The sequence below is a fragment of the Sus scrofa genome, chromosome 13, assembly GCF_054392235.1.
Source record: "Sus scrofa isolate SSC_HxYL_T2T_F1_AM1 chromosome 13, Sscrofa_HxYL_maternal_Yorkshire_Landrace_v2.0, whole genome shotgun sequence".
NCBI classification, from domain to species: domain Eukaryota; kingdom Metazoa; phylum Chordata; class Mammalia; order Artiodactyla; family Suidae; genus Sus; species Sus scrofa.
Window position 1 is genome coordinate 136,738,507 of NC_139395.1, and position 27,842 is coordinate 136,766,348.

Here is a 27,842-nt window from a genome sequence, read left to right on the forward strand (position 1 = left end):
CATGAGCGGTATTCAAAACCAGGAACCAAGGTGTGGTCCAGGCTCCTTTAAGTTCCAGGGCTTGGGGGCTCCTGGTGAGACCCAGAGGAGAGTCCAGAGAGAAGGATGGAAGGGGGGTGGCCCTTTAGGGGGGGTTTCCTCCTCTGCTTCACTATCAGCCTTCTGCTTCAAGGTAAGATGGGGCAACAACAGGGAAGACCAGGGTAATGTTCTGAAGGATATCTAGGAACGTCCTTCTACAACTTGAAGGACATTCAGAATTAACATGTTAAGTATTTCTTCCATAGTGGCAGTGTTTTGATCCCCTTTTGGTGACAGGTAGAAAGACATTCCACTGCTCAGGACACACAGCCCTCCTCTCTCCCTGCCTGCACAGCTGTCCCAGTCCCCCCCCCCAACCCAATCCCACCTTTTCATTGACCTCCAGTGCCCCTTCCACCATACCCTCATCCCACCCTCCCTGCCTCTTTTTCCCCTTGAAATGGTGTTTAAGAAAAGGGTAATCCCTGAAGGAGTAAGTAAATTACCAAGAGAGGGTGGGAATCAGTCTGAGGTAGCAGAAAGTGGATACTTTGCCTCCATGAGGGATATGTGTTCCCAGCCTGGGTATAGACCTTAAATGTTATGGAAAGAGATGGAGATATAGAGGAGCAGACAGAGAAAGTGATCACACAAAAATGGAAATGGGGCAAATGGGGCAAATGCCCAGGTACTACCCAGATGGCTCCCTGGCCATGGCCAAGAGAAAGCACCCACACAGGGCTCACTGTGCCATTGGCACTGATATCATCTAATGATCCGAGGGCTGGAAATAAACCCCAAGGTATTGGAGGTCACTAAATCAGGGAAGGGCGAAATAAACACATAACACCAAATTAAGCAGGCACTTGGAATAATTACTACATGTTGACCATATCTATCTAGTAAGCACAGCTGTTTACTTTTCTTACCTTCCTGATAAATCAACACTTGTCTTAGGTAAACAGAAGTTCCTGAAAATGAAATGAAAATGACATCATTAGAGCAGATTTCTAAGGGACCTTGACTATAAGTTCTAGGGCAGTGCTGAGTGGTGCTACTAAGTGGACCCAAGAGGCTTATGACGGGTATGCCATAGGCCCCCTTGAAGTCGCCACCACTGCACCAAGGATGAGTTTGCTTACAGAGTTGGGCAAGTTTTGCATGAAGATGGATGATGTGAATGAGAATAAGGTACTGACTCAGCTCACCACACCGACTTCCACCATTTGCCTACCAGACCAGCCCATCCTCTCCAGCCCTGGCAGGAAGGGCTTTGGTTTTGGGCAGTCTTGGCCCAGGAAGGAGGGCTCAACTGCTCCTCCCTGTGTGCCCCCACTTTCTCTCTATATAGGAAGGCTCTAGCCCTGGCAATAGAGGCCCTGTCTCACAGTCTCTGCTCTCTACAGGAAGAGGCGACGCTTTCACCATCAACTGCTCAGGCTTTGACCAGCATGGGGTGGATCCTGCTGCCTTCCAAGCAGTGTTTGACAGAAAGGCTTTCCGTCCAGTCACCAACTTCAGCGTCCCCACTCATGTCAACGTCTCCTTCATTCTGTCTGCCATCCTGGAAGTGGTGAGACCTGGTCCCCACTTTCCATCGTTTATAATGGGGAATAACGATGCTCTACCCTGTTAATCCAACATTATACTGGTGAACAATAGGTGCTCTGAATGGATTTTGTGCCAAATAGAGGGTTTTCCTATGGGATGAGGAGTCACAGAGAAGAATGCTACAGTGACATTTTTTCTGGTAGGATTTATCCTTGAGTCCTGGTCATTCTTGAATGCTCCAGAAAGAAGTGACATTCATTCTAATGTCAATTAAAACCTGAACTGCCCCTAAATACAAGGAAATACAGTAGCAAAAATTTCACATCTAGAGCTATGCCTAGTCCAATAAATTAGAAAATATTTATAAGAATATGTGGTGGATGTAGGCCAAGTCTTTTTGCACTAATAATACTGGACAGGAATTTCTTTTCCAGGATGCACAACTCCAGCTTCTGACATCACTTCTGTGGGTTACCATGGTAAGGCACATCTACTCTCCCCTTCCCACTTCCAATTATAAGTTTAAGTTTAAGGAGTGACTTAAAGGTTTTCCGGACTTCTACCCAAAGTATAAATGGAACCAAATAAGTCCATCTAGAACTGGACTGGTCCCAGGGACACAAATCCCCCTGGGCAGTTTAGGAAGGTAGAAGTGGTGACCGAAGAAAACAGCCAAATGATTGTAGGCCAATGCAGTGATGTGTCCCTGGGTCCAAGAGGTTTCAGGCTACATTTAAGGTCTGTCTGATTAGAAAAAAACTGCCATTAAGGGGTACTTTGCCAATGACCCCAGCTAATAAAGTAGCAGAGATAGGCTTCAGCCCTTAGGAACACCAATAAGAGCAAGAGGATCAGAGTTTTAAGAAGAAAGGGAAGGGCAGGAGGGGCTGACTAGACAAGCTCTGCCATCACTCACCTCTGCTTCCCACCATTCCGGCTGCAGATGTGGGACAATCCTTTCATCAGCTGGAACCCAGAAGAGTGCATCAGCAGCAATAAACTCAGTGTATTGGTTGAGAACCTGTGGCTCCCAGACATCCTCGTCATGGAATCGTGAGTATCTAGGTGGGGAAAGCCAGCATGAAGCCCATGAGCAAAGAACAGCTGAGGGTCAGTGCAGGGCACGGGGACACCAACAGACTCAGACTAGGGCACAGTCTCAATTAGTTGACTCCAACAAAACACTATGAGCAGAAGAGACACGTTAGAGTGACATTAGAGAAAGAGCCCTAAAGGTGAGCAGAGTAGGGGAAGACCTGGGATGGAAGAGAGTCAAAAGCCAGTGAAGCCTCCCACAGCACCCACCTCTCCCTGTCTCTTGAGAGCAGCGTGGATGTGGATCGGGCACCTCCAGGTCTCAACGCATATGTCAGCAGTGAAGGTCGAATACAGTACGACAGGCCAATGAAGGTGACCAGCATCTGTAACCTGGACATCTTCTACTTCCCTTTTGACCAACAGAACTGCACACTCACCTTCAGTTCCTTCCTCCATACAGGTGAGTGAGAAACGTTTTGCTAGCTATTTTAGATTCGAGGGAAGATATTTAAATGATGGAGGTATTATTCAGGAAGGTTTTATATGAGTGTTTCTCAACTCTGGCTGCCCACATAAACTTTTTAAAACTGCCAATAACTATGCATTACACCACAAATTCCAATTTATTTATTCCAGGTGGAACTAGGTACTGTGATTTTTTTAATTTTAATTATTTATTTTTATTTTATTTTATTTTATTTTTGCTTTTTAGGGCCGCACCCTCGGTATATGGAGGTTCCCAGGCTCGCAGTTGAATAGGAGTTACAGCTGCTGACCAACACCACAGCCACAGCAACGAAGGATCCAAGCCACATCTGCAACCTACACCACAGCTCATGGCAACGCAGGATCCTTAACCCATTGAGCGAGGCCTGGGATCAAACCCGAAACCTGTGGGTTCCTAGTCAGGTTCATTTCTACTGTGCCACAACAGGAACTCCACTGTGATTTTTCTATAGTTCCCCAGGTGACGTTACTGTGCAGTCAGAGTTAAGGACTACTGCTTGTATTCCTCAATAATGTTTTTTTAAAAAACAGAACAAACCAGTGCTTTAGATCTTAGATGGCCCTTGCACCAAAGGAGGCCTACCTGAGCCTGAGCTGCTACATTTCTGTAAATTTAGCACAAAATTTTAAAAATTGATAACTAACACCCTTAACTCAGTAATTGAGGCAGCTGCATGCCACCAGGCGTCCTGTGGCAGACTTGGATAAATGAATCATAATGAGCATGCATGTCATTATAAAAACACTGAGCTGTTCAAGACTGATTCCACTAAAACGACATCAGAGAATTGGGGAATTGAGAAGAAATATAGGAACGACTCCAAAAGTTCTTGACTCATGTTTGAGTCATAGCCAATCTTCCCATAACAACTTAGAACAACAACAACCAGAAAACACCAATGCTGCAGCCTGCACATATATGAATGGCTGGTCCTGTGACCCGCTTCTGAGAAAACCTGGATGCTCTGCCTTAAAAGGACAGAGAGGAGAGTCTGTTAAACCAACTCAGCAGGGGAGGAGTCAAATCTTGGGGGCAGGAGCCTGAAGGGCACTTCTGCACTGAGTTGCCCCGGCCCCCCCCTGCAGTGGACAGCATGATCCTGGGCATGGACAAGGAATTGGGGATGATTACAGACACATCTCGTAACGTCGTTCAGACCCAGGGGGAGTGGGAGCTCCTGGATATCAACAAGGCCACCCCAAAGATGCAGATGGGCAGCAACCTATATGACCAGATCATGTTCTATGTAAGTCCAGGGGCCCCTGTTTGATTTCTGAGTCCAGTTGCTCTATGATTTTCCTCTAGATCTAAAGCCCTTTGGGATGTAAAAATAGTTCCAGGGGCTTAAGCATCTGCTCTTCACTCTACCCTCTGCCCTAATTGCCCGGAAGAGGGATCCCCAAGGCTCTGCCCTGCAGAGAGGAGGAGCAGCTGGGCTGTTGTAAGAATGAGGAGGCCAACTGTCTGATGGTCCAAAGGGCTCTATTTGCCCCTAAAAGTCTACAGTCGTTGTGTTTCCAGCAGATTGGACACAAGGGAAAATTAGACAACCAAACTGGGCGTATCTATTACCCAAAGAGATCTTCCCATGGCCAGCATTGGATACCTAAAGAAACAGTCAAGCCCTCTGGCACTGGTTACTCACCACACTCTCTCCTCCCAACCAGGTGGCCATCAGGCGCAGGCCCACCTTCTACATCATAAACCTTCTGGTGCCCAGTAGCTTTCTGGTGGCCATCGATGCCCTCAGCTTCTACCTGCCGGCAGAAAGCGAGAACCGTGCCCCATTCAAGATAACACTCCTCCTGGGCTACAACGTCTTCCTGCTCATGATGAACGACCTACTCCCTGCCAGTGGCACCCCCCTCATCAGTATGGCCCCCACCCCACTCTCAGGGGAAGCAAAGGCAGCAGGGGACAAGGTGGGAGGAGGGTAGCATGAGAACTCCTGTCTCTCCCCTTAGGGTGGGAATGGGTCCCAAGGAAAGTTTGGATTTGGGGGAAAGAGGCTTTAACAAGTGTAGAGAGGAATCTGCCCTCATTTATTTATAATTTGCTTTGCCCTCAGGTGTCTACCTTGCCCTGTGTCTGTCACTGATGGTGGTCAGCCTGCTGGAGACCATCTTCATCACCTACCTGCTGCACCTGGCCGCCACCCAGCCCCCACCCCTGCCCCGCTGGCTCCATACCCTGCTTCTGCACCGCACCAGCCCAAGGAAATGCTGCCCTGTGGTTGCACCCCAAAGGGGAAACTCGGGTCAGGGCCTCGGTCCCGCCCACCTTCCTGGTGAGGGAAGCCTGCACAGCCCACACTCCCTCCTCCATCCCCTCCAATTCCCTGCCCCCGCCTCCGTCCCTGCCCCCACACCTCCCCAGCTGACCTTGGCCGCCCACAGCTGAGTCTCTGTCTCTGCAGGCACGAAGGAGCCCGTGGAGCTGGTGGGGAAGGGGCCGGGTCCCAGAGAGGCAGAACTAAGTGGGTGCCCTGGGTCAGCGAGCACCCTGCCAGAAGATGAGGCTCAGAAGCAGCACCTGGTCAGCCTGTGGGTGCAGTGCAGCCACATGATGGACTCCCTGCTCTTCCGCCTCTACCTGCTCTTCTTGGCCACCTCCATTACCACGGTCATCGTCCTCTGGAACACCTAGGGAGATGCCCACATCCACCACTCCTTGTAAGCCACAGGTTGAAGTTCCTCATGGTCTTAGGGCCAGTCAGACCCAGGCCCTTTCCTAATCTTAGCCGCTCATCCCCAGTGACTACCATGTCCCTTCTATATTCCCCAGACTCCAACAGAGCCCTGCTGAGCAAGTTTAGAACTGCCCTAGACAGTCTTCTGACTTCTCATATGCCACAGTCTTCATTCCCACACACTCTCAGTGTTCCTTAGTCACATCTAACTTCTGACTCCCTTACCACAGAAGGTCTGGGTCAGTGGAGTCTCTCCTTGATTGATTGTTTCAATAAATGACTTTCTAGGAAGCATTATTTCCTCAGGACATTTACTGTAGCTCCACAAACAGTGGGGTGAAGAGCCCTCTTGCAGAAGCTTTGATACTTCACCCAAAACAGGTATAAACTGACTTGATTTTAAGTCTCTGAGATACTTTCAGAGTTTTAAAGGAATGAAAAGGTCAAGTCTCACTTGCAAGAAATTATTATAAAATATTTGCAACTTGCAAAATGTTCCTTTTACCAACCATTTCCATTTCACTTTCCTTCCTCCTCTCTCTCATTCCTGAAACTGCTCTTTGAAATAAGCAATACATTGTGTCATTATTTCATTCTGATAGCATTTCTGATTTCACAAATTCAAACAGAGAAGGCTTTCTGAATATTCATGCTTGGAAGGGGCACAGGAAGACTAGTTAAGGGCCTCAATTAAAAGGTTCAGGTTAGGAGTTCCCTTCATGGTGTAGTGGAAACAAATCCGACTAGGAACCATGAGCTTGCAGGTTTGATCCCTGACTTCGCTCAGTGGGTTAAGGATCTAGTGTTGCCATGAGCTGTGGTGTAGGTTGCAGATGCAACTCAGATCCTGTGTTGATGTGGCTGTGGCGTAGGCTGGCAGCTACAGCTCTGATTCAACACCTAGCCTGGGAACCTCCATATGCTACAGGTGCGGCCCCAAAAGGGAAAAAAAAAAGTTCAGGTTAAATAGTCATACAGCCACATAATGGAATGCTTTGTAGCCACATGTAGATCTATGTTAAAACAATGGAGACCGGTCCACATATAAAGTAGAGAAAACAAGTTACAAAACAGTATATACACAAAATTTCTGTTTTAAAAAATAGAGTGCTAAACAGAAATGCAGAGGAAAAGATAAGGACAGCTAGACACCAAAAATAAACAAATAAAAAGAGCAAACTTTGTCCTGGATAATGGGACTATGAGTGATTACTATTTTTTTTTTTTTTTGTCTTTTTTGTCTTTTCTAGGGCCATACCAATGGCACATGGAGGGTCCCAGGCTAGGGGTCAAATCGGAGCTACAGTCACCAGCCTACGCCAGAGCCACAGCAATTCCAGATCCAAGCCATGCCTTTGACCTATACCACAGCTCACGGCAACGCCAGATCTTCAACCCACTGAGCAAGGCCAGGGATCGAACCCGAAACCTCATGGTTCCTAGTTGGATTCGTTAACCACTGAGCCACAACGGGAACTCCACTATTTTCTTTTATATCCTTGTCTGTGTTTTCAGTGAGCCTGCATTATTTTTACCATCAAAACCCCCTTGGAGTTCCCGTTGTGGCTCAGTGGTAACAAACCCAACTACTATCCATGAGGAGGTGTGTTAAACTCCTAGCCTTGCTCAGTGGGTTAAGGATCTGGAATTGCCGTGAGCTGTGGTGTAGGTCACAGAGGCAGCGCTGACTCAACCTCTAGCCTGGGAACCTCCATATGCCACAGGTGTGGCCCTAAAAAGACAAAAAACAAAAACAAAAACAAAAAAAAACACAACTTTTTTTTTAAAAAGAGTTCCATATTAATAGTACTTCACACCATCACCAGCAGATATCATCCTGAGGAGGATTCTAACAGCTCGCTGGAAGCAAAGACTGGAGGAGAGAGAGAAACTGAAAGAATACCAAAGACCAATATCTGACTCTATTTCAACTAGATAAATAGATTTCAGGGATTTATTTGCATTTCTGCTTCCCCTTAGATAGTGTGCTTTCCTACAGGTCAGGTACGATATCTCATCCATTTCTACAGCTCACTACATGGTACCTTGCCTGACACATCATAGGTGCTTGATAAACTTGTTGAATGATTAAATGTATGAATGAAAGTCAGCCAGCCAAGAGTCAGTATTCACTACCTCTAGGTGTAGCCCCTTTACTTGTCTTGGCATATTATATGTTATTTTTCTATAACTTACGTGGAAAATTAGCAGCCCATTTTTTTGTTGTTGTTGTTGTTTTATTTTTTGGCCACATGTGAGACATGAAAAAGTACCAGAGTCGGGGATGGAACCTATGCCACGGCAATACAACACCAGATCTTTAACCCACTGAGCCCCCAGGGAACTCCTAGCAGCCCATTTTTACATGTCAACTATCTTTGCTTTTTTTTTTTTTTTTTTTTTTTTTTTTTAGGGCCATGACTGCAGCATATGGAAGTTTCCTGGCTAGGGATCGAATTGGAGTTGCAGCTGCCAGCCTATGCCACAGCCACAGCAGCATCAGATCCGAGCTGTGTCTGCGACCTAGCCACCACAGTTCTCGGCAACACCAGATCCTATATCCCTCATGGATACTAGCTGCGATTGCTACCACTGAGCCACCACAGAAACTCTCTATCTTTGCATTCTTAGAGACATTCCTTGTACACTGGCAAAGGCATTTCTGCTTGCGCAATCTCTTACATCTCCCTCAGAAACTGGTCCTTGGCTTTTGCCAATAACTTAAAATGAGGAGTGTTTACCACATCTTTGAGGAATTTCAAATTCCTTAAGACTAACTTTTTATCATTTCTTTTTCCTTTCCCATCTCAACATTTGTATTTCACTAGATGTCACCTTGCGATTTTTTTTCCACCTCATATGTATGTGACTTAAGGTTTTATACGCCAAGGCCATTATAACTGAAAATATCCTCTGCAAAACAACATCCTGTTCATATGTTAAGGTTGAGGTGAGCCTTGTGGTTTAAAACATGACCTAACAATGAAGCAAAATGTAAGCTAGTTCTAGCCTAGATGTGTCACCAGGAATGTTAGGGCTATTTCACAATTTCAGGTGGTAGATCTGACTTACAATGTCCTTCTCCCATTTAAACACACACACACACACACACACACACACACACACGAGTTCTTGTGACGCAGTGAGTTAAGGATCTGGCATTGTCACAGCAGAAGTGTGGGTCGCTGCTGCTTCAAACGTTCCATCCCCAGCCCAAGAACTTCCACATGCTGTGGGCTAGGCTAAAAAAAAAGTGTTCTCACTCCAAAAAAGAAAAAAGAAAGTGGTAACTATATGAGATAATGGATATGTTAATTAGCTTGATTGTGCTGATCGTTTCAGAGTATACATGTGTGTATATATATATATGTTTATATATATATATATATATGTTTATATATATATATATATCCCCTCTGATAACTTTATTTCCTTTCCCTTCATGTTCTATTGTAAACTTCTGTTAAGAGTATACATTGGAGGAGTTACCTGGCGGCTCAGTGGGTTAATGTTCCCGCATTGTCACTGCTGTGGCTCTGGTTACAGCTGTGAGCAAGGGTTCAATCACTGGCCTGGGAACTTCTGCATGACTCAGGCATGGCCAAAAAAGAAAAATAGTATACATTGAAGATTTATGAACTCCTTGACCCTGGATATAATACTTTCTTCAAATGTTTGATTATGTTTCTAACTTCTTAGGTTGCCATTTCTAAGTTCCCTCTCTCTCCTTTCTTTAGCAATATCCAGGTGTATCCTCACAAACTTTTTGAAACTCAGGGCTTCTTTTCTTATTCTTTCAATGATTCTGAGAAAAATTTCCCCCTACTTATTCTTTTGGCACCCCATATATCTGTGTATTTTGTCTTATTGTGTGTTTTGTCTTATCAATGTCTTTGATTCCTTCCACCTTCTGGAAATCCAGTATATCTACAGACACTACCATGTTTCCTACTTAGCTCCTCTCTTCTCTCATTTTTCTGCTTCTGAAAACCAAGCTCATCTGTTTGCTCTTTCAACACCATTTTCTCTTTCCTTCCTCTGTAACTACTCATATTTTCTCTTATACCAACATCTTTCACTCTTCTCTTTTATCTTTTTACTCGTTCTTCTGAAAACCTCCCATCCATATCTGATATTGAGGACAATTAATTTATATTATCATCCTTAGTAATTCAGAGGTGATACCCCTGATATTGATTAGTCTGTATATAAAGCATAGTTGCAGGAATCTATGCAAAATAAGTAGCCCTTGATAATTACACCATGAGGATGTTCTATAACATGTGTGGCCATCTGTCTTAAGGAAAAGGTTTGGAGCCTCTTACTAAGCAAGCACAAGGGTTTATAAAGGCACAATAATTTAGCAGACAGAAGTAAATGCAATTATGAAATAAGTCATTCTTTAAGATTCCTTTCAAGGTAAAGTCAGTAACTCTGCCAAGTTATGCAAAGCCAATATTTTCCGTGCCCGTCTCTCTTATTCTTACTACCTGCTCCACACTGTTCTAGCATAATACTCACTAGACACCAAAGAGCAGCAATTTTGTTGGCTTGCCTAGTTCCTGCCTCTGACAAAAGTTAAGACCACAACTCTTGCCTATTTCCTCGCACTTTCTGAGGAAGATCTGCTTAGATTCCTAGTCTCAGGGATCTTGAGTTCCCAAAATACTTTCCTTTCACTCTTCTCAGGCTTACACTTGGATTCCATGGGTACGGCCAAAAAAAAAAAAAAAAAAAAAAAAGTAAGCTGGAATGGGTTTTACCAACATTAGACAAAATTGTTTTTAAGACAAAAACAATTATTCAGAATAAATAGAATCTCTACATAATGATAAAATATTTAATCACTTGGAGGATATAAACACTATAAACTTGAATACATCTAATAAAATAGCCTCAAATATATGTAAAGCAAAAGTGGAAAGAATTACAAAGAGAAAGTGACAGTTCTATCATTATAATGGGAGATTTTAACACATCTCAAAATGACAACACATTAATGAAAAAATAATATTCTTTTTTATTTTTTAAGGGCCACACCCACAGCATATGGAGGTTCCCAGGCTAGGGGTCGAATTGGAGCTGTAGACACCAGCCTAGGCCACAACCACAGCAACGCCAGATCCGAGCCGCATCTGTGACCTACACCACAGCTCATGGCAACACTGGGTCCTTGACCCATTGAGCGAGGCCAAGGACTGAACCCACATCCTCATGAGTACTAGTGGTATTGGTTAACCACTGAGCCATGACAGGAATTCCTAAAAAGTACATTTCTAATAAATGATGGGTCCAAAAAAAATAGTTGATTTTTTTTAATCCTTGGAATAGAAACTGGTACATAACAAAACTTGAGGGAGATCAATATTTCAAAAGAAACATGTAACTTTAAATAAACATTTAAGTAAAGAAGAAAGAATGCCATAATTCTAGGAAATGTGAAGGTAATGTGTAGGAACAGATTTATGGTTACCTGGGGTCAGAATGGGTTGAGGAAGGTAGGAGGGTGGGGTTACAAAGGGATGCAAAGCAAATTTGGAGGCCAATGGGTATGTTCATTATCTTAGTTGTGATGATGGTTTCACAGGTGCATACATATGTCAAAGCTTGTCAAAGAGGAATCTTCAAACAGTTCATTTCATGCCAATTATACCTCAATAAAAACAATTTTAGGAATTCCCCTTGTGGCTCAGTGGTAACAAACCCAACTAGTGTCCATGAGGATGCAGATTCGATCCCTGTTGTCGCTCAGTGGGTTGAGGATCCAGCGTTGCCATGAGCTGTGGTGTATGTTGCAGATGAGGCTTGGATCTGGTGCTGCTATGGCAATGGTGTAGGCTGGCGGCTCCAGCTCTGATTTGACCCCTAGCATGGAAACTTCCATATGCCAAGGGGGCAGCCCTAAAAAGACAAAAAAATGTATTTTTATAAATGTGCCTACAGGGGAAAAAAACTTAAACAGTAAATAAGGGTGTAAAGTGACAGGTAAAAAATCCTTCTGCATTCCCCACCTATAGCTACTAATGTTTTGAAGTCTTCCACTAGGGCCTTCCCAAGTATATCCATCTCCCTCTCCTCTAATGAGGTAATAACTGTTCTAGATTTTTTATTTATTATTCTTTCACTTTTTGTTTTAGTTTTAATTGCCTAAGTATATTTTAAACAACCTGTTGTTTGTGTGTATTTTAGAATATGCACATGTTACATAATATCGTACCATATATGTTTTGCAACTTGTTTTTCTCATTCAACATTATACTTTTGAGGAGTTCCCGTCGTGGTGCAGTGGTTAACGAATCCGACTAGGAACCATGAGGTTGCGGGTTCGGTCCCTGCCCTTGCTCAGTGGGTTAACGATCCGGCGTTGCCGTGAGCTGTGGTGTAGGTTGCAGATGCGGCTCGGATCCCGAGTTGCTGTGGCTCTGGCATAGGCTGGTGGCTACAGCTCCGATTCAACCCCTAGCCTGGGAATCTCCATATGCCGCGGGAGCGGCCCAAGAAATAGCTAAAAAAAAAGACAAAAACAAACAAACAACAAAAACAAAACATTATACTTTTGAGATTTAACCATACTGATAGATAAAGTGAGGTTAACTCAGCGCTTTGCTGCATAGTATTCCATTACATAATTATTTGCACTAATACTGTAGCCACTAACCACATGTGGCTATTGAGAACATGAACTGTGACTATTATGACTGGGAAACTGAATTTCAAAGTTTAGTTAATTTAAATTTTAATAGCTACATGTGACTAGTAGCTACTGCTAGAGTATATACCTAGGAGTAGAACTGCTGATTCTTATGATATGCACATCTTCTATTTTAGGAAAGCATAGCAAAATTGCTTTCCAAAGTGTTTTTACCCCCAACCTCAGTACTTAGGGGTTTCTGTAACTCTACAACCTCACCAAGCCTTCTAGTATCAGACTTAAATGCTTGCCAACTGTTGGATGTGAAATTGTATCTGATGGTTTTAAGTTAATTTGCTTTCCATAATTGCAAACGAGATTGAGTATCTTTTTATTGTTTATTGATTGCACTTCCTCTTCTGTAAAAGGCCAATTCAGTACATATATTCAGCATATGTATCTAATAAATTGGGGGGTTATTATTAATTTATAGGCATTTTTTTGTTATTATCTTGTCAGTTATAGGTGTTGCAAACATATTTTCCTAGTTTGTGACTTGACTTTTTTTCATATTTAGTGTCCTTTAATGAACAAAAGTTTTAAATTTTTACATTGCTGAATTTATGAATTTAGGGTCCTATGTTATGAAATCCTTGCTTACCCAAAATATGAAACTTCAGCGTTCCCATCATGGCTCAGCAATAACAAACCTGACTAGTATCCATGAGGGCGCGGGTTTGATCCCTGGCCTCGCTCAGTGAGTTAAGGATCCAGTGTTGCCGTGAACTGTGGAGCTCAGATCCCACATTGCTGTGGCTGTGGTGTAGGCCAGCACCTGAAGTTACAATTCGACTCCTAGCCTAGGAACTTGCATATGCTTCAGGTGCGGCCCTAAAAAGCAAAAAACAAAAAACAAAATGTGAAACTTCTAAAAAGGCAGAAAAAATACTGATAATGTAGAATGGTACTGCCACTCTGGAAAAGAATACTGCAGTTTCTTTAAAAACTGTAGGTGCAAATACCATACAATCCAATATTTATTTCAGAAGACATATTCACACAAAAACCAGAACACAAATGTTTCTAGTAGCTTTTTGTTGGAGACCACGGGAGAGCTGAACTCTGCAGAAGGCAAATATCTATGGACACAGAGTTCTAAAGTACAGAGTCTCTTTCAAAGACAAGATAAAGGACTTATGCATTCATCATGTTATTCTATAAACAGCTGCACTATGTCCTAAGGATACCTCCTTTGATATCACTAAGAAGGTAACCTCATTATTGCCTATGCCTGTTCCTGCCCACTAATCTTGTCACCTTCCTTAATCCCACTAATAATAATCTCATTACCTTCCTTAATAAAAGTCATGTGGGCTAAGCCTAGGTGCCTTTGTTCTGTGGAACAGAGTGCCTCCTGGTCCCCCACTTTGTAAACGTTTTGTTATGCCGTTATGCCGCACTGTCCCTCTTCCAGGATTCCCTGTTGCCCTGCAGCTGGATTCGGCAGCTTTTATGCATAATAAACAAAACCTGTAAGTAACTCTGAATAAAAATACATTTGGTCTCTGCTCCCAGTTCCTGACACAGGGTTCCTAAAACCTTGTAATTTTCTGAGTGATAGGGGTATTAGAACATCTTTTGTTCTAATATTTGGTCTTTGATTCTGGTTCCTGACATAGACCTCCTAAATCCCTTGGAACTTTCTGGATGGTAGGAGCACATTTTGTTCTAATAAGGTGACTCTTGGTAGACTCCTGGGCAGCTTCAGAACAAAGACCAGTCACTAGAAAGACCAAGCCATGATTAGAAGCTTGGAACTTTCAGCTCCAATCCCCAACCTCTGCAGAGAGGAGAGGGACTAGAGATTGAGCTAAAAATCAATTACGCCTTTGGAGCCATCGTAGCTAGGTGGTTAGCGAATCTGATTAGCCTTCATAAGAAATCCCTGAATTATAGAGTTCAGAGGGCATCTGGACTGGCAAGCACATCCATGTGCCAGGAGGGTGGCACAGCCCAATTTCACATCAACAGAAGCTCCTGTACTCATGACCCCTCCAGACCTCACCCTGTAGATCTTTTCATCTGACTGTTATCTGTACCCTTTATTATATACTTTATAATAAACCAGTAAACATAAATGTTTACATGAGTTCAGTGAGCCATTATGGCAAATTGTCAAGCCTGAGTGTGGGATTGTGGAAACCCCTGATTTATAGTTAGTTGTTCAGAACTACGGGAGACTGGGCTTGTAACAGGTATCTGAAGTAGGGGGCAGTCTTGTGGGAATGAGACTTTTACCTCTGGGTCTACACTAACTCAGGGTAGTTAATGTCAGAATTACTTGGTGTGAGGGGAAAAAAAACATATTTCATGTGCAAAGTGTTGTAAGTAAAATAGAGGAAAAAAGTGTTTTCCCTTAAAACTCAGAAATCCTTCAACAGGTAATAGATAAACAAACTGTGGTACATCCATACCATGGAAAATTATTCAGCAATGAAAAGGGGGTGGGTACTGATACATGCAACATGGATCTCCAGAGAACTTTGTTGCATGAAAAAAGCCAATCCCAGGAATTCCTGTCATGGCTCAGCAGAAACAAATCTGATGTGTATCCATGAGGACGCAGACTCAATCCCTGGCCTCACTCAGCAGGTTAAGGATACAGCATTGCTATGAGATGTGGTGTAGGTCACAGAGGTGGCTCAGATCCCACATTGCTGTGGCTGTGGCATAGCCTAGTGGCTACAGCTCTGATTTGACCCCTAGCCAAGGATACTCCACATGCCGCAGCTTAGGCCTTAAAAAGACAAAAAAAAAAAAAAAAAAAAGAAGAAAGAAAGAAAGAGAAAAGAAAAAAGCCAATCCCCAAAGTTAAATCTGCATGACTTAATCTATATAACATTCTTGAAATAACAAAATTATGGAGAACCGGGGAGTTCCCATTGTGGCTCATCAGGTTAAGAACCTGACTAATATCCATAAGGTTGCGGGTTCAATCCCTGGCCTTGCTCAGTGGGTTAAAGGATTGAGTGTTGCTGTGAGCTGCAGTGTAGGTCACAGATGTGGTTCAGATCCCACACTGCTGTGGCTGTGCCATAGGCTGGCTGCTGCAGTTCTGATTCGACTCTAGCCTGGGAATTTCCACATGCCACAGATGCAGCCCTAAAAAAAAAAAAAAAAATTATGGAGAACAAATTAATGGTTGCCAAGTGGTGGGGGATGGGGAGGAAGGTGGTTGTAACTATAAAAGCATGACATGAAAGATCCTGGTGTTAATGTTCTGTATCTTGAGTGTATCAATTTCAATATCCTGATTGTGGTATCTAAATACAGCCCATCCTAAAGGTTTTCAATGAAATGTGAATCAGAACCATCTGGGGAATTTTCACACACACACACACAGACACCATGGGCAATTCAGAGGACAGGTATTTTCAAAAAGCTCATCAAATAATTTTTCTACTCACATTACCTAGTGGTACCAGGGCTGTAGAGACATTAGATAAGGAAGGGTAAGTGGGAAAGTTCTGTTTTAGGAGGAAGGCAAAATAAAGAATTAGGTTGGGGGAAACTAGATAGAGGAAACCTCATGAAGAAGCTACTACAATAGCACAAACAAGGGATGGTGCAGGCCTGTGCAGGGGTGCTGGCTGCTGGAACAGAGTTCTGTTAGGTTTATGTCACAGAAAAGGAGCTTAACTTCTCAAGCAAGCTTCTTAACTCAGTATTGACAGTAATCCCTAATGTCCACTCTTGGATAAAGGATATATTTCTAGGCCTGCAACAAAATCATTACATGCTCTTGCCTTGTGAAATCAGCAAGTGTCCCTGCCACAAGACAGCATACCCATCCCTCTTCTGGTGATCCATGCACTTTCTCTGAGGCACAGCTTGTTCTGAAGGACCAGTCGAGACCTTTATCAATGGCCTCACCTGCCCCATCTCCTATGTCCCCCATTTTCCCTAAAAAGTTGCTGAAAGATTTACTTTTTTAAAGCTACTTGTCTAGGCAAGGCTGCTAAACAGGATACTTCTCCCTTAGTCTTGGCTCAACTTCCTGCTGGCCTGAAGCCCAGAAAGCATCCTTAGACAGGGACAGAGCAGGACACTCTGCTGTGACCTCTCTGGCCACAGCCTCTCACCAGGGTGTGGTCACCTGTCGTGAGCAGTATTCAAAACCAGGAACCAAGTTGTGGTCCAGGCTCCTTTAAGTTCTCTGGTATGGCGGCTCCTTGTGAGACCCAGAGAAGAATCCAGAAGAGGAGGATGGAAGGGGGATGGCCCTTGGTGTGGGGGGGTGGGGGAGTGGGATTCCCTCTCTGCTTAACAGTCAGCCTTCTGCTTCGGGGTAAGATGGGGCAAGAACAGGGAAAGATGGGATGGAAAAGCTATTCTAGGAAAGTTCTAGAAACCCTCTCATTCCCCAGACCTAGAAAGCATCTAAAATAGCTGGGTTAAACATTCCTCTTCTTTGTAGTATCTATGTTTTGGTTTCCTTTGAAAACAGATGAAAAACCCATTTCACTGATCAGTACACACAGCCCCTGTCTCATTTGCCTGCATAGGCAACTACCAAACTGTCCTTCCATCTTACCACTTCTCTGACTCCACCCTTGCGTAATGTTCAAATTTTCCTTTCTACCAAGATTAGTAACTACGAACAGGCAGCTTGGGTCCTGTTGACAATAACATAACTCCTTTCCCCACCTCACTGGAAAAGGTCTTTTTTTTTTTTCTTTTTCTTTCTTTCTTTCTTTTTTCTTTTCTTTTCTTTTCTTTTTTTTTTTTTTTTTTTTTTTTTTTTAGGGCTGTACCCAAGGCATATGGAAGTTCCCAGGCTAGGGGGCCAATTGGAGCCACGGCTGCTGGTCTACACCACAGCCACAGCAACACTGGATCTGAGCCTCAAGCTGCAGCAATGCCAGATGCTTAACGCACTGAGTGAGGCGAGGGATTGAAGCCAAATCCTCATGGACACTAGTTGGGTTCTCAGTCCACTGAGCCACAATAGGAACTCCCTCACTTGGGAAGATCTTGTAGAGGAAGGGATGTGAAGGACAGGGACAATGTTTGCTTCCCCAGGGGGTATGTTTCTCCCTAGTTTGGAAATGTTTATGAGTTAACTGGCTTGGTGAGATAGTAGAAGAGGCATGGAAAAGAACTTAGTAGACTATAGCAGACTTAGTAGACATAGAATAACTATAGGTTATTATAGGTATAATAACCACAGAGACAGCTGGGGTTGGGGTGCAGGTGAAGTAGGCAGAAGGGCTTTTTTTTTTTTTCATTGTATATCTCCACCAATTACATGGTGGATCATCAATGAGATCTTGTCAAGATGGTAATGATGAAAATGCCTCCCACAGGTCCAATAAAGGAAGTCATTGGATTTAAGAAGGGCATAGAGTACAGAATATTGTAAGTAGTCAATAAATTAACATTGAACACCACATTCCTTAGGTTCCCCCCCACCCTGTGTTTTATATCACACTCATGTTTACTTTTCTTCAAACCTTTCCTTTCAGGAAATGAGAAAACATGAATGTGGGAGGGGAATGTTGAGAAACAAAATTTTAGGGGAATTTTGTTCAGTGTCTCTGAGGAAGAAGCATAAGAGCTGGAGAGAAAAAAGTATGGTCAGACAAAGGCCAACACTTTAGAGTTATGACTATGGAAGGAACAGGCCTCCCCTGAGAGGCTGTTTGCATATACAGATTTGGGTAGGCTTTATATGAAAGCAAAACACAGGAAGAAAGGGTTAATCCATGACTCAGCTCACCACATCACCTTCCACCATTTGCCTACCAGACCAGCTCATCCTCCCCAAGCCTGGCAGGAAGAACTTGGCCTTTGGGAGTTTGGGCCCATAAGGAGGTGTTTAGGGAGTTCCTGTTGTGGTGCAGTGGAAACAAATCTGATAAGTATCCATGAGGATGTGGGTTCCATCCCTAGCCTCACTCAGTAGGTTAAGGTTCCGGCATTGCTATGAGCTATGGTGTAAGTCGCAGATGCAGCTTAGATCCAGTGTTGCTGTGGCTGTGGTGTAGGCCGGCAGCTATGGCTCTGATTTGACCCTTAACTTGGGAACTTCCATATGCTGAGGGCACGGCCCTAAAAAGCAAAAAAAAAAAAAAAAAAAAAAAAGCAGGGGTTCATATGCCCACTCCATGTCCACATTTTCTTTCTTTTCAGAGAGGCTCTCAGCCCCAGCCCTCACTCTCCTCTAACTTAGGACCCAAAAATCCCTATTCCCATCTCACAGGGTCTCTGCTCTCTACAGGAAGGGCAGACACTTCACCATCAATTGCTCAGGCTTTGACCAACATAGGGTAGACGCTGCTGTCTTCCAGGCTATATTTAACCAGAAGGCCTTCTGTCCACTCATCAACTACAGCATCCCCACTCATGTCAACATCTCCTTCACCCTGTCTGCCATCTCAGAAGTGGTGAGTTTTGACTGCTACATTCTTTCCATAAGTTGCTAACAGGAAACAAGAACTCTTCACCCTGTCAATCCAACATCGCCCCTGTTCAGTGGTGAGCAATGAGTCCCCTGAGTGACTTTGTACAAGTTAGATGTTTACCCTATGGGGCAGAGAGACATGGAAGGGAATGTTGCAGTGACATTTCTGCAAGGAACATTTGTCCTTCTGTCCTGCTCTTATGGGAATGTTCTATTTAAAAACATTGCCAGTGGGCCCCATGCTGCTTTTCCCCTTACATTTCCCATGCAACTTGCATTTTTTTCTGAACTACCTTTCTTTGGGGACTTGTCATTGAAAAGCTGAACTGTCACATGGGACCACTTAGGAAAGAAAGGCAGTAGGTAGAGTAGGACCTTATTTCATGGCATTAATGATCCTGGATGGGGATTTTTTTTTTTTTTTTTTTTTTTTTTTTTTTTTTTTTTTTTTTTTGGTCACAATGCACAACTTCAGCTGCTGATGTCGTTTCTGTGGTTAAATTTGGTATGTAAGCTCAGCTTTCTTATTCTCTCTCTTTGCCTGATTTTTCTGGCTTTGTTTGCAAAAATCACATTTGTTGAAATGGACAGTGCCCAAGGGAATACACAAACCCAACCAGAACGGGGCCAGTGCTGGTGAGAGCTTTCTGGGCTGCCCATCAATTCTGAAGGACAGATGGAAAACAGGAAGAAGGAAGGCAGTACAGTTGGAAACCCCTAAGTAAGCTTCAAGACCCAAACATACCCAGCAACCAGCTTAAGATTTCCCTTGCCCCCAGCCCAGGAACTTCCACATGCCACAGGTACAGCCCTAAAAAAGATTTCCCTTGAACAGGAAGTGAAAGGCCAACAAGACTTTGTTAGCTAGAGAAGAGGAACATTAGCACCAAAAAGAGAAGAGGAATCAGAGTTTAAAAGGAAATGTGGTTTAGGCAGAAATATAGATCAGTAGAACAAGGTAGAAAGCCCAGAATTAAACCCACACACCTACAGCCAACTCATCCGTGACAAAGAAGGCAAGAATACACAATGGAGAAAAGACAGCTCCTTCATTACGTGGTGCTGGGAAAACTGGACAGCCACATGGAAAAGAATGAAATTAGAACACTTCCTAACACCATACACAAAAATAAACTCAAAATGGATTTAAGACTTAGATATAAGACCAGATACTATAAAACTCTTAGAGGAAAACACAGGCCAAACACTCTCCGACATAAACCACAGCAACATTTTTCTCAGATCCACCTCTTAGAGTAATGACAGTAAAAACAAAATAAACAAATGGGACTTAATTAAACTTAAAAGTTTCTGCATAGCAAAGGAAACTCTAAACAAAACAAAAAAACAACCCACAGAATGGGAGAAAATATTTGCAAATGAAGTGACAGACAAGGGATTCATCTCCAAAATTTATAAACATCATCTGCAGCTCAATGCCAAAAAAACAAACAACTCCATCAAAAAATGGGCATAAGATCTAAATAGACAATTCTCCAAAGAAGACATAGAGATGGCGAAAAAAAACACATGAAAAGATGTTCAACATCACTCATCATTAGAGAAATGCAAATCAAAACCACTAGGAGGTACCACCTTACACCAGCCAGAATGGCCATCATCAAAAAGTCTAAAAACAATAAATGCTGGAGAGGTGTGGAGAAAAAGGAACCCTATTACGCTGTTGGTGGGAATGCAAATTGGTGCAAGCACTGTGGAAAACTATGGAGATTCCTCAGAAAACTAAACATAGAACTACCACTTGATCCAGCAATCCCATTCCTATCCAGAGACAGCCATGACTTGAAAAGACACAAGTACTCCAATGTTCATTGCAGCACTCTATACAATAGCCAAGACATGGAAACAACCTAAATGTCCATCGACAGAGGCATGGATCAAGAAGATGTGGTACATATACACAATGGAATATTACTCAGCCATTAAAGGGAAAGAAACAGCATTTGCAACATGGATGGACCTAGAAATTATCTGCTAAGTGAAGTCACTCAATGAGACACCAACATCAAATGCTATCACTTACATGTGGAAACTGAAAAAAGGACACAATGAACTCCTTTGCAGAACAGATACTGACTCACAGACTTTGAAAAACTTATGGTTCCAAATGAGACAGGTTGGGGGGTGGTGGAGAGATACACTGAGGGTTTGGGATGGAAATGCTATAAAATTCGGTATGGTGATTGTTGTACACCTATAAATGTAATAAAATTCATTTATTAAAATAAAGGAAATGTGGTTTAAAAAAGTAAAAAGCAACATACATAACAATGCACAGTATGATTCTATTCGCATAAATAAAAATGAATGCTGGAATATGTATTTTTTTCCTAGATCAATATACAAGAAAATGCTAATAATGGGACTGAGTTAGGGATGCAAACTGAGTTGGAGTAAATTGAGGAGGAAGGAAATTCCTTTTTATAGTACACCTTTCTGGAATGGTTGAAGTTTTTTGGTTTTTTTTTTTTTTTTTTGGCTGCACCCATGTCATGTGACAGTTCCCAGACCAGGGATGGAAACTGTGCCATAGCCGAGACCCAAGCCACTGCAGTGACAACCCAGATCCCTAACCTACTATACCAGCAGGGAACTCCTGGAATGGTAGAAGTTTATCATATGCCCATAGTACATATATTTAGAAAAAATACAGACATATGTACATGTTTTTTAAGGGACTGGAAGGGCAGGAGATACTGACATAAACTAGCTCTGGGTTTCAGCCATAACCATCTCTCTGTGGACTGTTCTCTAGATGGAGTCACCCATTCATCAGCTGAGACCCAAAAGAATGTGGTGACATCAATAAATTACTATGAAAGCTGAGAACCTGTGGCTCCCACACATCATCATCATGAAATCATGGGTATCAGGGCTGGAGAAGCTGGAGAAAGACCCTTCTGCAAGGAGCAGGCCAGGGAAGTGCAGGGCAAGCCCATGCAGCAGGGCCACTGAAAACTCAGGAGCACAATTGCAGCTCATCAACTTCTCCCCTAGATGAGAAAGTAGTAGGCAGAAAAGATGGCAGAGTGGAAGCATTGGGAAGCCCTGCCTTAAGAGCAACACTTAAAGTGATGTGACGCCCAGAGTATTTGCCTCCCTCCCCCTCTGCCACATAGCACAGATGTGGATCAGACCCCAGATGGCCTCTCTGTATGTGTGACTAATGACAGTTGTGTTGTATATAACACACCAATGTGGGTGACCAGTATCTGTAGCCTGGACATCTTCTACTTCCCCTTCGACCAGCAGAACTGTACCCTCACCTTTAGCTCTTTCCTCTACACAGATGAGTTGCAGTGGGGTTCTGGCATCGGGTAAGATGAGAGCAACCAGTGACAAAAAAGCACAAAGAAACAAAATCATTTTGCTAAATGCATAAAAAGGAACAGTGTAGTATTTGCTAACTGGAGGCGGGGGGGGGTAGGGGAGTTGAACTTAAAAGGGGACAAGCCTTCCTGAGAAAGCCCAGAACTGAAAGGAGGCAATTAGGTAGCAAGGAAGTCATGTCACAGAGCAATCTGAAAAAGGTATCTAAAGCAATTGTCGAATCATCTCTCTGAGCCCTGCACAGAGTAGGTGCTGAACAGATATGTGTTGAGTGAGAGTCTGTATCCCCTGCTGGAAAACATGTTGCTGGGCATGGACAAGGAAGTGTGAGAGATAATGGACAGCTCCCGTGACATTAGCTGCACACAAGGGGAGTGAGAGATCCTGGGCATCAGCAAGACCACCCCAAAGATGGCTGTGGGCTCCAATCTTTTTGACCAAATCATGTTCTATGTAAGGCCAGAGAGTCTGGCATGGATGTCCATCTCCTATATCTTTCTCATCAGACTCTTCTAAGCCCCAGAGCCTTTCACTTCTTGCCCTAAGACTAAAAAGCCCCTGGGCACCATAACCCTCACATCCTTCCTCTCTCCCAAGTCTCCCAAAGCAGCCTCCCTCTCTGAACCTGTTAGCTCTGTTCTAGGTTTTCTTTTGTGGGTATGGGGGAGTCTTATTAGTCATATGAAAGCTGCTCCTCATCCAGCCCCAGAAAAAGCCCCTGTTGGGGTGAGGATATCAAGGAAGGAAGGGACTCAAGCATCCCCTGATCTCCCTTCCTGGAGATTCACCTGGTTCTCTGCTCACTCCTCGCCTCCATGTAGCCATCAGGCGCAGACCCACCCTCTATGTCATAAACCTTCTGGTGCCCAGTAGCTTTCTGGTGGCCATCGATGCCCTCAGCTTCTACCTGCCAGCAGAAAGCGAGAACCGTGCCCCATTCAAGATAACACTCCTCCTGGGCTACAATGTCTTCCTGCTCATGATGAATGACCTACTCCCCATCAGTGGCACCCCCCTCATCAGTATGGCCCCCACCCCACTGTTGGAAGAGGGGGGAGGAGGCAGGGCAGGGGGCTGAACTGGCTAGATCTGCAGAGGCAGCTAAGACAGAGGGAGAAAGCAGTCATCTTGGAAAGGGCTCGCTGTGTGAGACAGAAGAAGGGAGGCTTGGAGGGTCCTCTGAACCTGACTCACTCAGGTGTGCTCCTTCCACCCAGGTGTCTACTTCGCCCTGTGTCTGTCACTGATGGTGGTCAGCCTGCTGGAGACTATCTTCATCACCTACCTGCTGCACCTGGCCGCCACCCAGCCCCCACCCCTGCCCCGCTTGCTCCATTCCCTGCTTCTGCACGCACCAGCCCAAGGAAATGCTACCCCGCAGTTGCGCCCCAAAGGGGAAACTCGGGGAGTTCCCATCTTGGAGCAGTAGAAACAAATCCGGCTAGGAACCATGAGGTTGCGGGTTCGATCCCTGACCTTGCTCAGTGGGTTAAGGATCTGGCGTTGCCGTGAGGTGTGGTGCAAGTCGCAGACGCGGCTTGGATCTGGCATTGCTATGGCTGTGGTGTACGCCGTCAGCTACAGCTCCAATTAGACCCCTAGCCTGGGAACCTCCATATTCTGTGGGTGCGGCCCTAAAAAGAAAAATGACAAAAGGGGGGGGGACTTGGATCTGTGCCTCGTACCTGCCCACCTGCCTGGTGAGGGGAGCCTGCACTGCCCACACCCTCTGCACTGGGCCCAACCTCCCAGGCCCCCATTTCTCAAGTCCTGTCTCCTTCCCACTTCACAGCTGATTATCTGTCCTCTACACAGGACAGAAGGAGCCAAGGGAGTTGGGAGGAAAGGAGCTGGGACCCAGAGAAGAGCTGAATAGGGATTCAGGACTGACAAAGGCCCAGCTAGTGGACCTATGGGTGCAGTGCAACCACATGATGGACTCCCTGCACTTCCGCCTCTACCTGCTCTTCTTGGCACCTCCGTCACCACGGTCATCATCCTCTGGAACATCTAGGAGTAGAGTTCTAATGGTGCAGGAACACTGAGCGTTCAGATTTCCTTGGCTTCGACTGACCATCCCAGACCCTCTTCCTTTGCTTCCATCCACATAGAATAGTCCCAAGTATGCTCATGATTCCTGCTCCACCCCTCCCTGGGCTTAAACAGAACCACCACCGATTCTCCCAGAAATGACATTATATTTCCAAAACACAAATGAATTCAGAATATACATGTTTATGTTAGAAAGACCATTTTTACTGGAAAAGGAAGGCTTTATAATAAAGACTACAAATATTTACCAAAAAAGTAACTCATGTTACTGGACTAGAGGATAGTGATTAAACCTCTTTTTAAAAATAGGCTAAAATATGGAGTTCCCGCTGGGGCACAGCAGGTTAAGGGCCCAGAGTTGTCTCTGTAAGTGGTCTGGTCGCTACTGAGGCATGGGTTCAACCCCCAGCCAGGCGCAGTAGGTTACGGATCCGGCATTGCTGCAATTGTGACATAGGTCACAGCTGGGGCTTGGATATGATCCCTGATCTGGGAACTTCCATATGCTGTGAGTGAGGCCAAATATATAAACAATAAAATAGGCTAAAATATTAATTTATTATTGGAACAAATATTTCTTGAGCACCAATATGCTAGGCACTATTCTGAATTTTGAGGAAACAACAGTGAACCAAACTGGCAAAATCTCCATCCACAAGAGCTTATGTTGGAAGTGGGTGGAGACTGACAGAAAAGAAGGCTAAGTAAGTAAAACACAGACTATGCGCTAAGCACCACGGAGAAAAGCCAATCAGGGAAGGCAGAATGGGAAATGTGGGGAGGGGGCTGCAAGTTTAGGAGGGTGGATAAGGGAGGCCTCATGATAACTTCCTGTTGGGCTGGTCCCTGTGCATTACTCCACAATAATGCCAGCTGGAGACTGTTGTAACCCTGTCATTCACGAAAGGCTCAGAGGTTGTAATTTGCTTAAGGTCTTGCAATTCTTGCTATTTTTAGTTCCTTTTTCAGGGAGAGGCTCCAGGTATGTGATTAATGAATGTTTACTGAGCCCAGATGAGGATATAAACAAAGGTTCTTGGGTAAACCTGCTGGAGACGGGGAATCGAACACAACATCTGTCCCCAAAGAGCTTGTAGCACAGCTGGAGAAATAAAATACATACGTTAAAGAATGTCAATGAAATGTAGAACGTGTTTTTCAAAGTTTTGTTGAGTGCCATTAAAGAGAGTTCAGAGGAGAGAGGATTCTTCTAGCTGGAGCAATGATTCTCAATCCTGACTGCATATGAGAATCATCTGAGGAGATTTTCAAATAATCCTAATACCCTGGCTTCACCCCCAGACCAATTAAATCAGAACCTTTGGCATGGACCCTGGCTTTGGTGTGTTTGAAAGCTCTCCATGAGATTCTATGTGCAACTCGAGTTGAAACTACTGAGCTAGAGGTGTGGAGAGCTTCATGTGGAGGAGGCAGTGAACAGAATGTATGAACAGATGGAGGGACATGAAACCTGAGGGGACTGACTGGTCACAATACACTTCTGGGGATACCTTTAGGCAAAATCATAGCAAATGGGCCTCATGGGATCCAAGGGCTTGTGCAGCAGTAGTTAATTGTGGGATCCAGGCAGAATCCCAACACACTCATTCTCGTGGTACTCAGGCAGCTCAAGTGTCCAAAACAAACTTATAAAACTATCTTCCAGAAGTAGTCCCCCATAAATGCAAAATTGTGCATTGGCAACGCCTCAAAGTGCTGAACATAGAATTATTCTATGAGCTAGCAATTCCATTCCTAGATATATACCCAGCAGAAATGAAAACATATGTTCACACAAAAGCTTGTGCTCAAATGTTCATGGCAACATTATCACAATAGCTAAAAAGTGGAAACAACCCAAACATCTATCAACTGGTGAGTGGATAAATGTTATATATCCATACAATGGACTATTATTTGGCCATTAAAAAGAAATGGAGCATTGTGGCTGTGGCGTAGGCCGGCAGCTGTAGCTCCAATTCAACCCCTAGCCCAGGAACCTCCATATGCCACAGGTGTGGCCCTAAAAGACAGAAAAAAAAAAAAAGAAAGAAAGAAATGAAGCACTGATATAGGTTACGACATAGATGAACCTTTAAAACATGCTAAGTAAGAGAAAAACCTGTCACAAAAGACCACATATTGGGAGTTCCCTTCATGGCTCAGCAGTTAACGAACCTGACTAGGATCCATGTGGATGTGGTTCAATCCCTGGCCTCACTTAGTGGGTTAAGGATCCAGCGTTGCTGTGAGCTGTGATGTAGGTCACAGAGAAGGCTCAGATCCTGTGTGGCTATGGCTGTGGTGTAGGCCAGCAGCTGCAGCTCCAATTCAACCCCTGGCCTGGGAACCTCCAAATGCCACACATACAGCCCTTAAAAAAAAAAAAAAAGACTATATATTATATTATGTAATCCTACTTATACGAAATGCCCAGAATACGCAATTTATAGAGTCAGAAAATAGATTAGTGGTTGCCTAGGACATGGTGGGGAAAGGGGAGGATGAATGAAGAATGGCTGTTAATGGGTACAGGATTTCTTCAGAGGATGATTTTTTTTAAGGTTCTAAAATTAGACTGTGGTGATAATTGCATAACTCTGCAAATATACTAAAAACCATTGAACTGTGTGCTTCAAATGGGCGAATTTTATGGTATGTGAATTATATCTCAATAAAGGCATTAAACCACAAAATAAATAACCCCACCACAAAATTCTCTCTGCCCACCACTTCCTGCTTATTCACTCTACTGCTCCCCACTGCCATCTCCCTGACTCTCTGATTCCCAAATCCATGTATTCAACTTTCATCAAAATCTGTCCCTGACCCTCCTCCACCTTCGAATGACTCACTGGGGGCCCAGGGACCTCAGCTCCCCCTCACCTGTCAGCTCTATCTGCTTCCTTGATGTTGACATCACCTACAGCTTCAGCCCACACACAGTTTCCACCGTTTCTAATAATATGAAACCCTCACAGCAAGACCAGCTCAGGGCTCCTTGATAAAAGATGGAAATTCAGACTTTACATCTAAGATGAGTTCCCAAAGCCTTGCACTATTTCCCATGGGGATGGAGGAGGTTGGGGAATGCAATGAAGAACAGCAACCCTGCTTCACTTTCTGCAATTAAGGAAGAAACAACAGGGCCGGGGTAGCTGATAATTCCCACTGGTCAGCTGGCAGGTGGACCTCCTGTACATGCAACATAAAGCTTAATTGAAAGCTTCTGGAGTTCCCGTCGTGGCTCAGTGGTTAACGAATCCAACTAGGAACCATGAGGTTCGATCCCTGGCCTTGCTCAGTGGGTTAAGGATCCGGCATTGCCATGAGCTGTGGTATAGATTGCAGACACGGCTCGGATCCCACATTGCTGTGGCTCTGGCATAGGCTGGTGGCTACAGCTCTGATTAGACCCCTAGCCTGGGAACCTCCACATGCCACGGGTGCGGCCCTAGAAAAGGCACACACACACACACACAAAGAAAGCTTCTGCCTCTATGGACCATCCAGTCATCTGATCCCCAGAAGAGCAACA

The 27,842-nt window shown here is 44.1% G+C and overlaps 1 protein-coding gene and 1 long non-coding RNA gene across 3 annotated transcripts in view; one reads left to right on the forward strand and one right to left on the reverse strand.

Moving 5' to 3' along the window:
* Nucleotides 1-27,842, reverse strand: part of LOC106507270 (uncharacterized) — an 84,280-nt gene that overhangs the window by 12,626 nt on the left and 43,812 nt on the right. For both annotated transcript variants that reach the window (XR_014824458.1, XR_002337773.2), the window contains exons 2-3: nucleotides 2,489-2,633; nucleotides 951-992 (exon numbers count right to left, since the gene is read on the reverse strand). This is a non-coding gene — a long non-coding RNA (uncharacterized LOC106507270). The remainder of the gene's footprint in view (nucleotides 1-950; nucleotides 993-2,488; nucleotides 2,634-27,842) is intronic.
* Nucleotides 106-5,777, forward strand: LOC102163598 (5-hydroxytryptamine receptor 3C-like). Its single transcript, XM_021069942.2, has 9 exons — nucleotides 106-172; nucleotides 1,428-1,594; nucleotides 2,007-2,051; nucleotides 2,516-2,625; nucleotides 2,901-3,070; nucleotides 4,204-4,364; nucleotides 4,786-4,990; nucleotides 5,187-5,405; nucleotides 5,535-5,777. The coding sequence occupies exons 1-9, from the start codon at nucleotides 106-108 to the stop codon at nucleotides 5,762-5,764; spliced, it is 1,374 nt and encodes a 457-aa protein (XP_020925601.1). The 3' UTR covers nucleotides 5,765-5,777.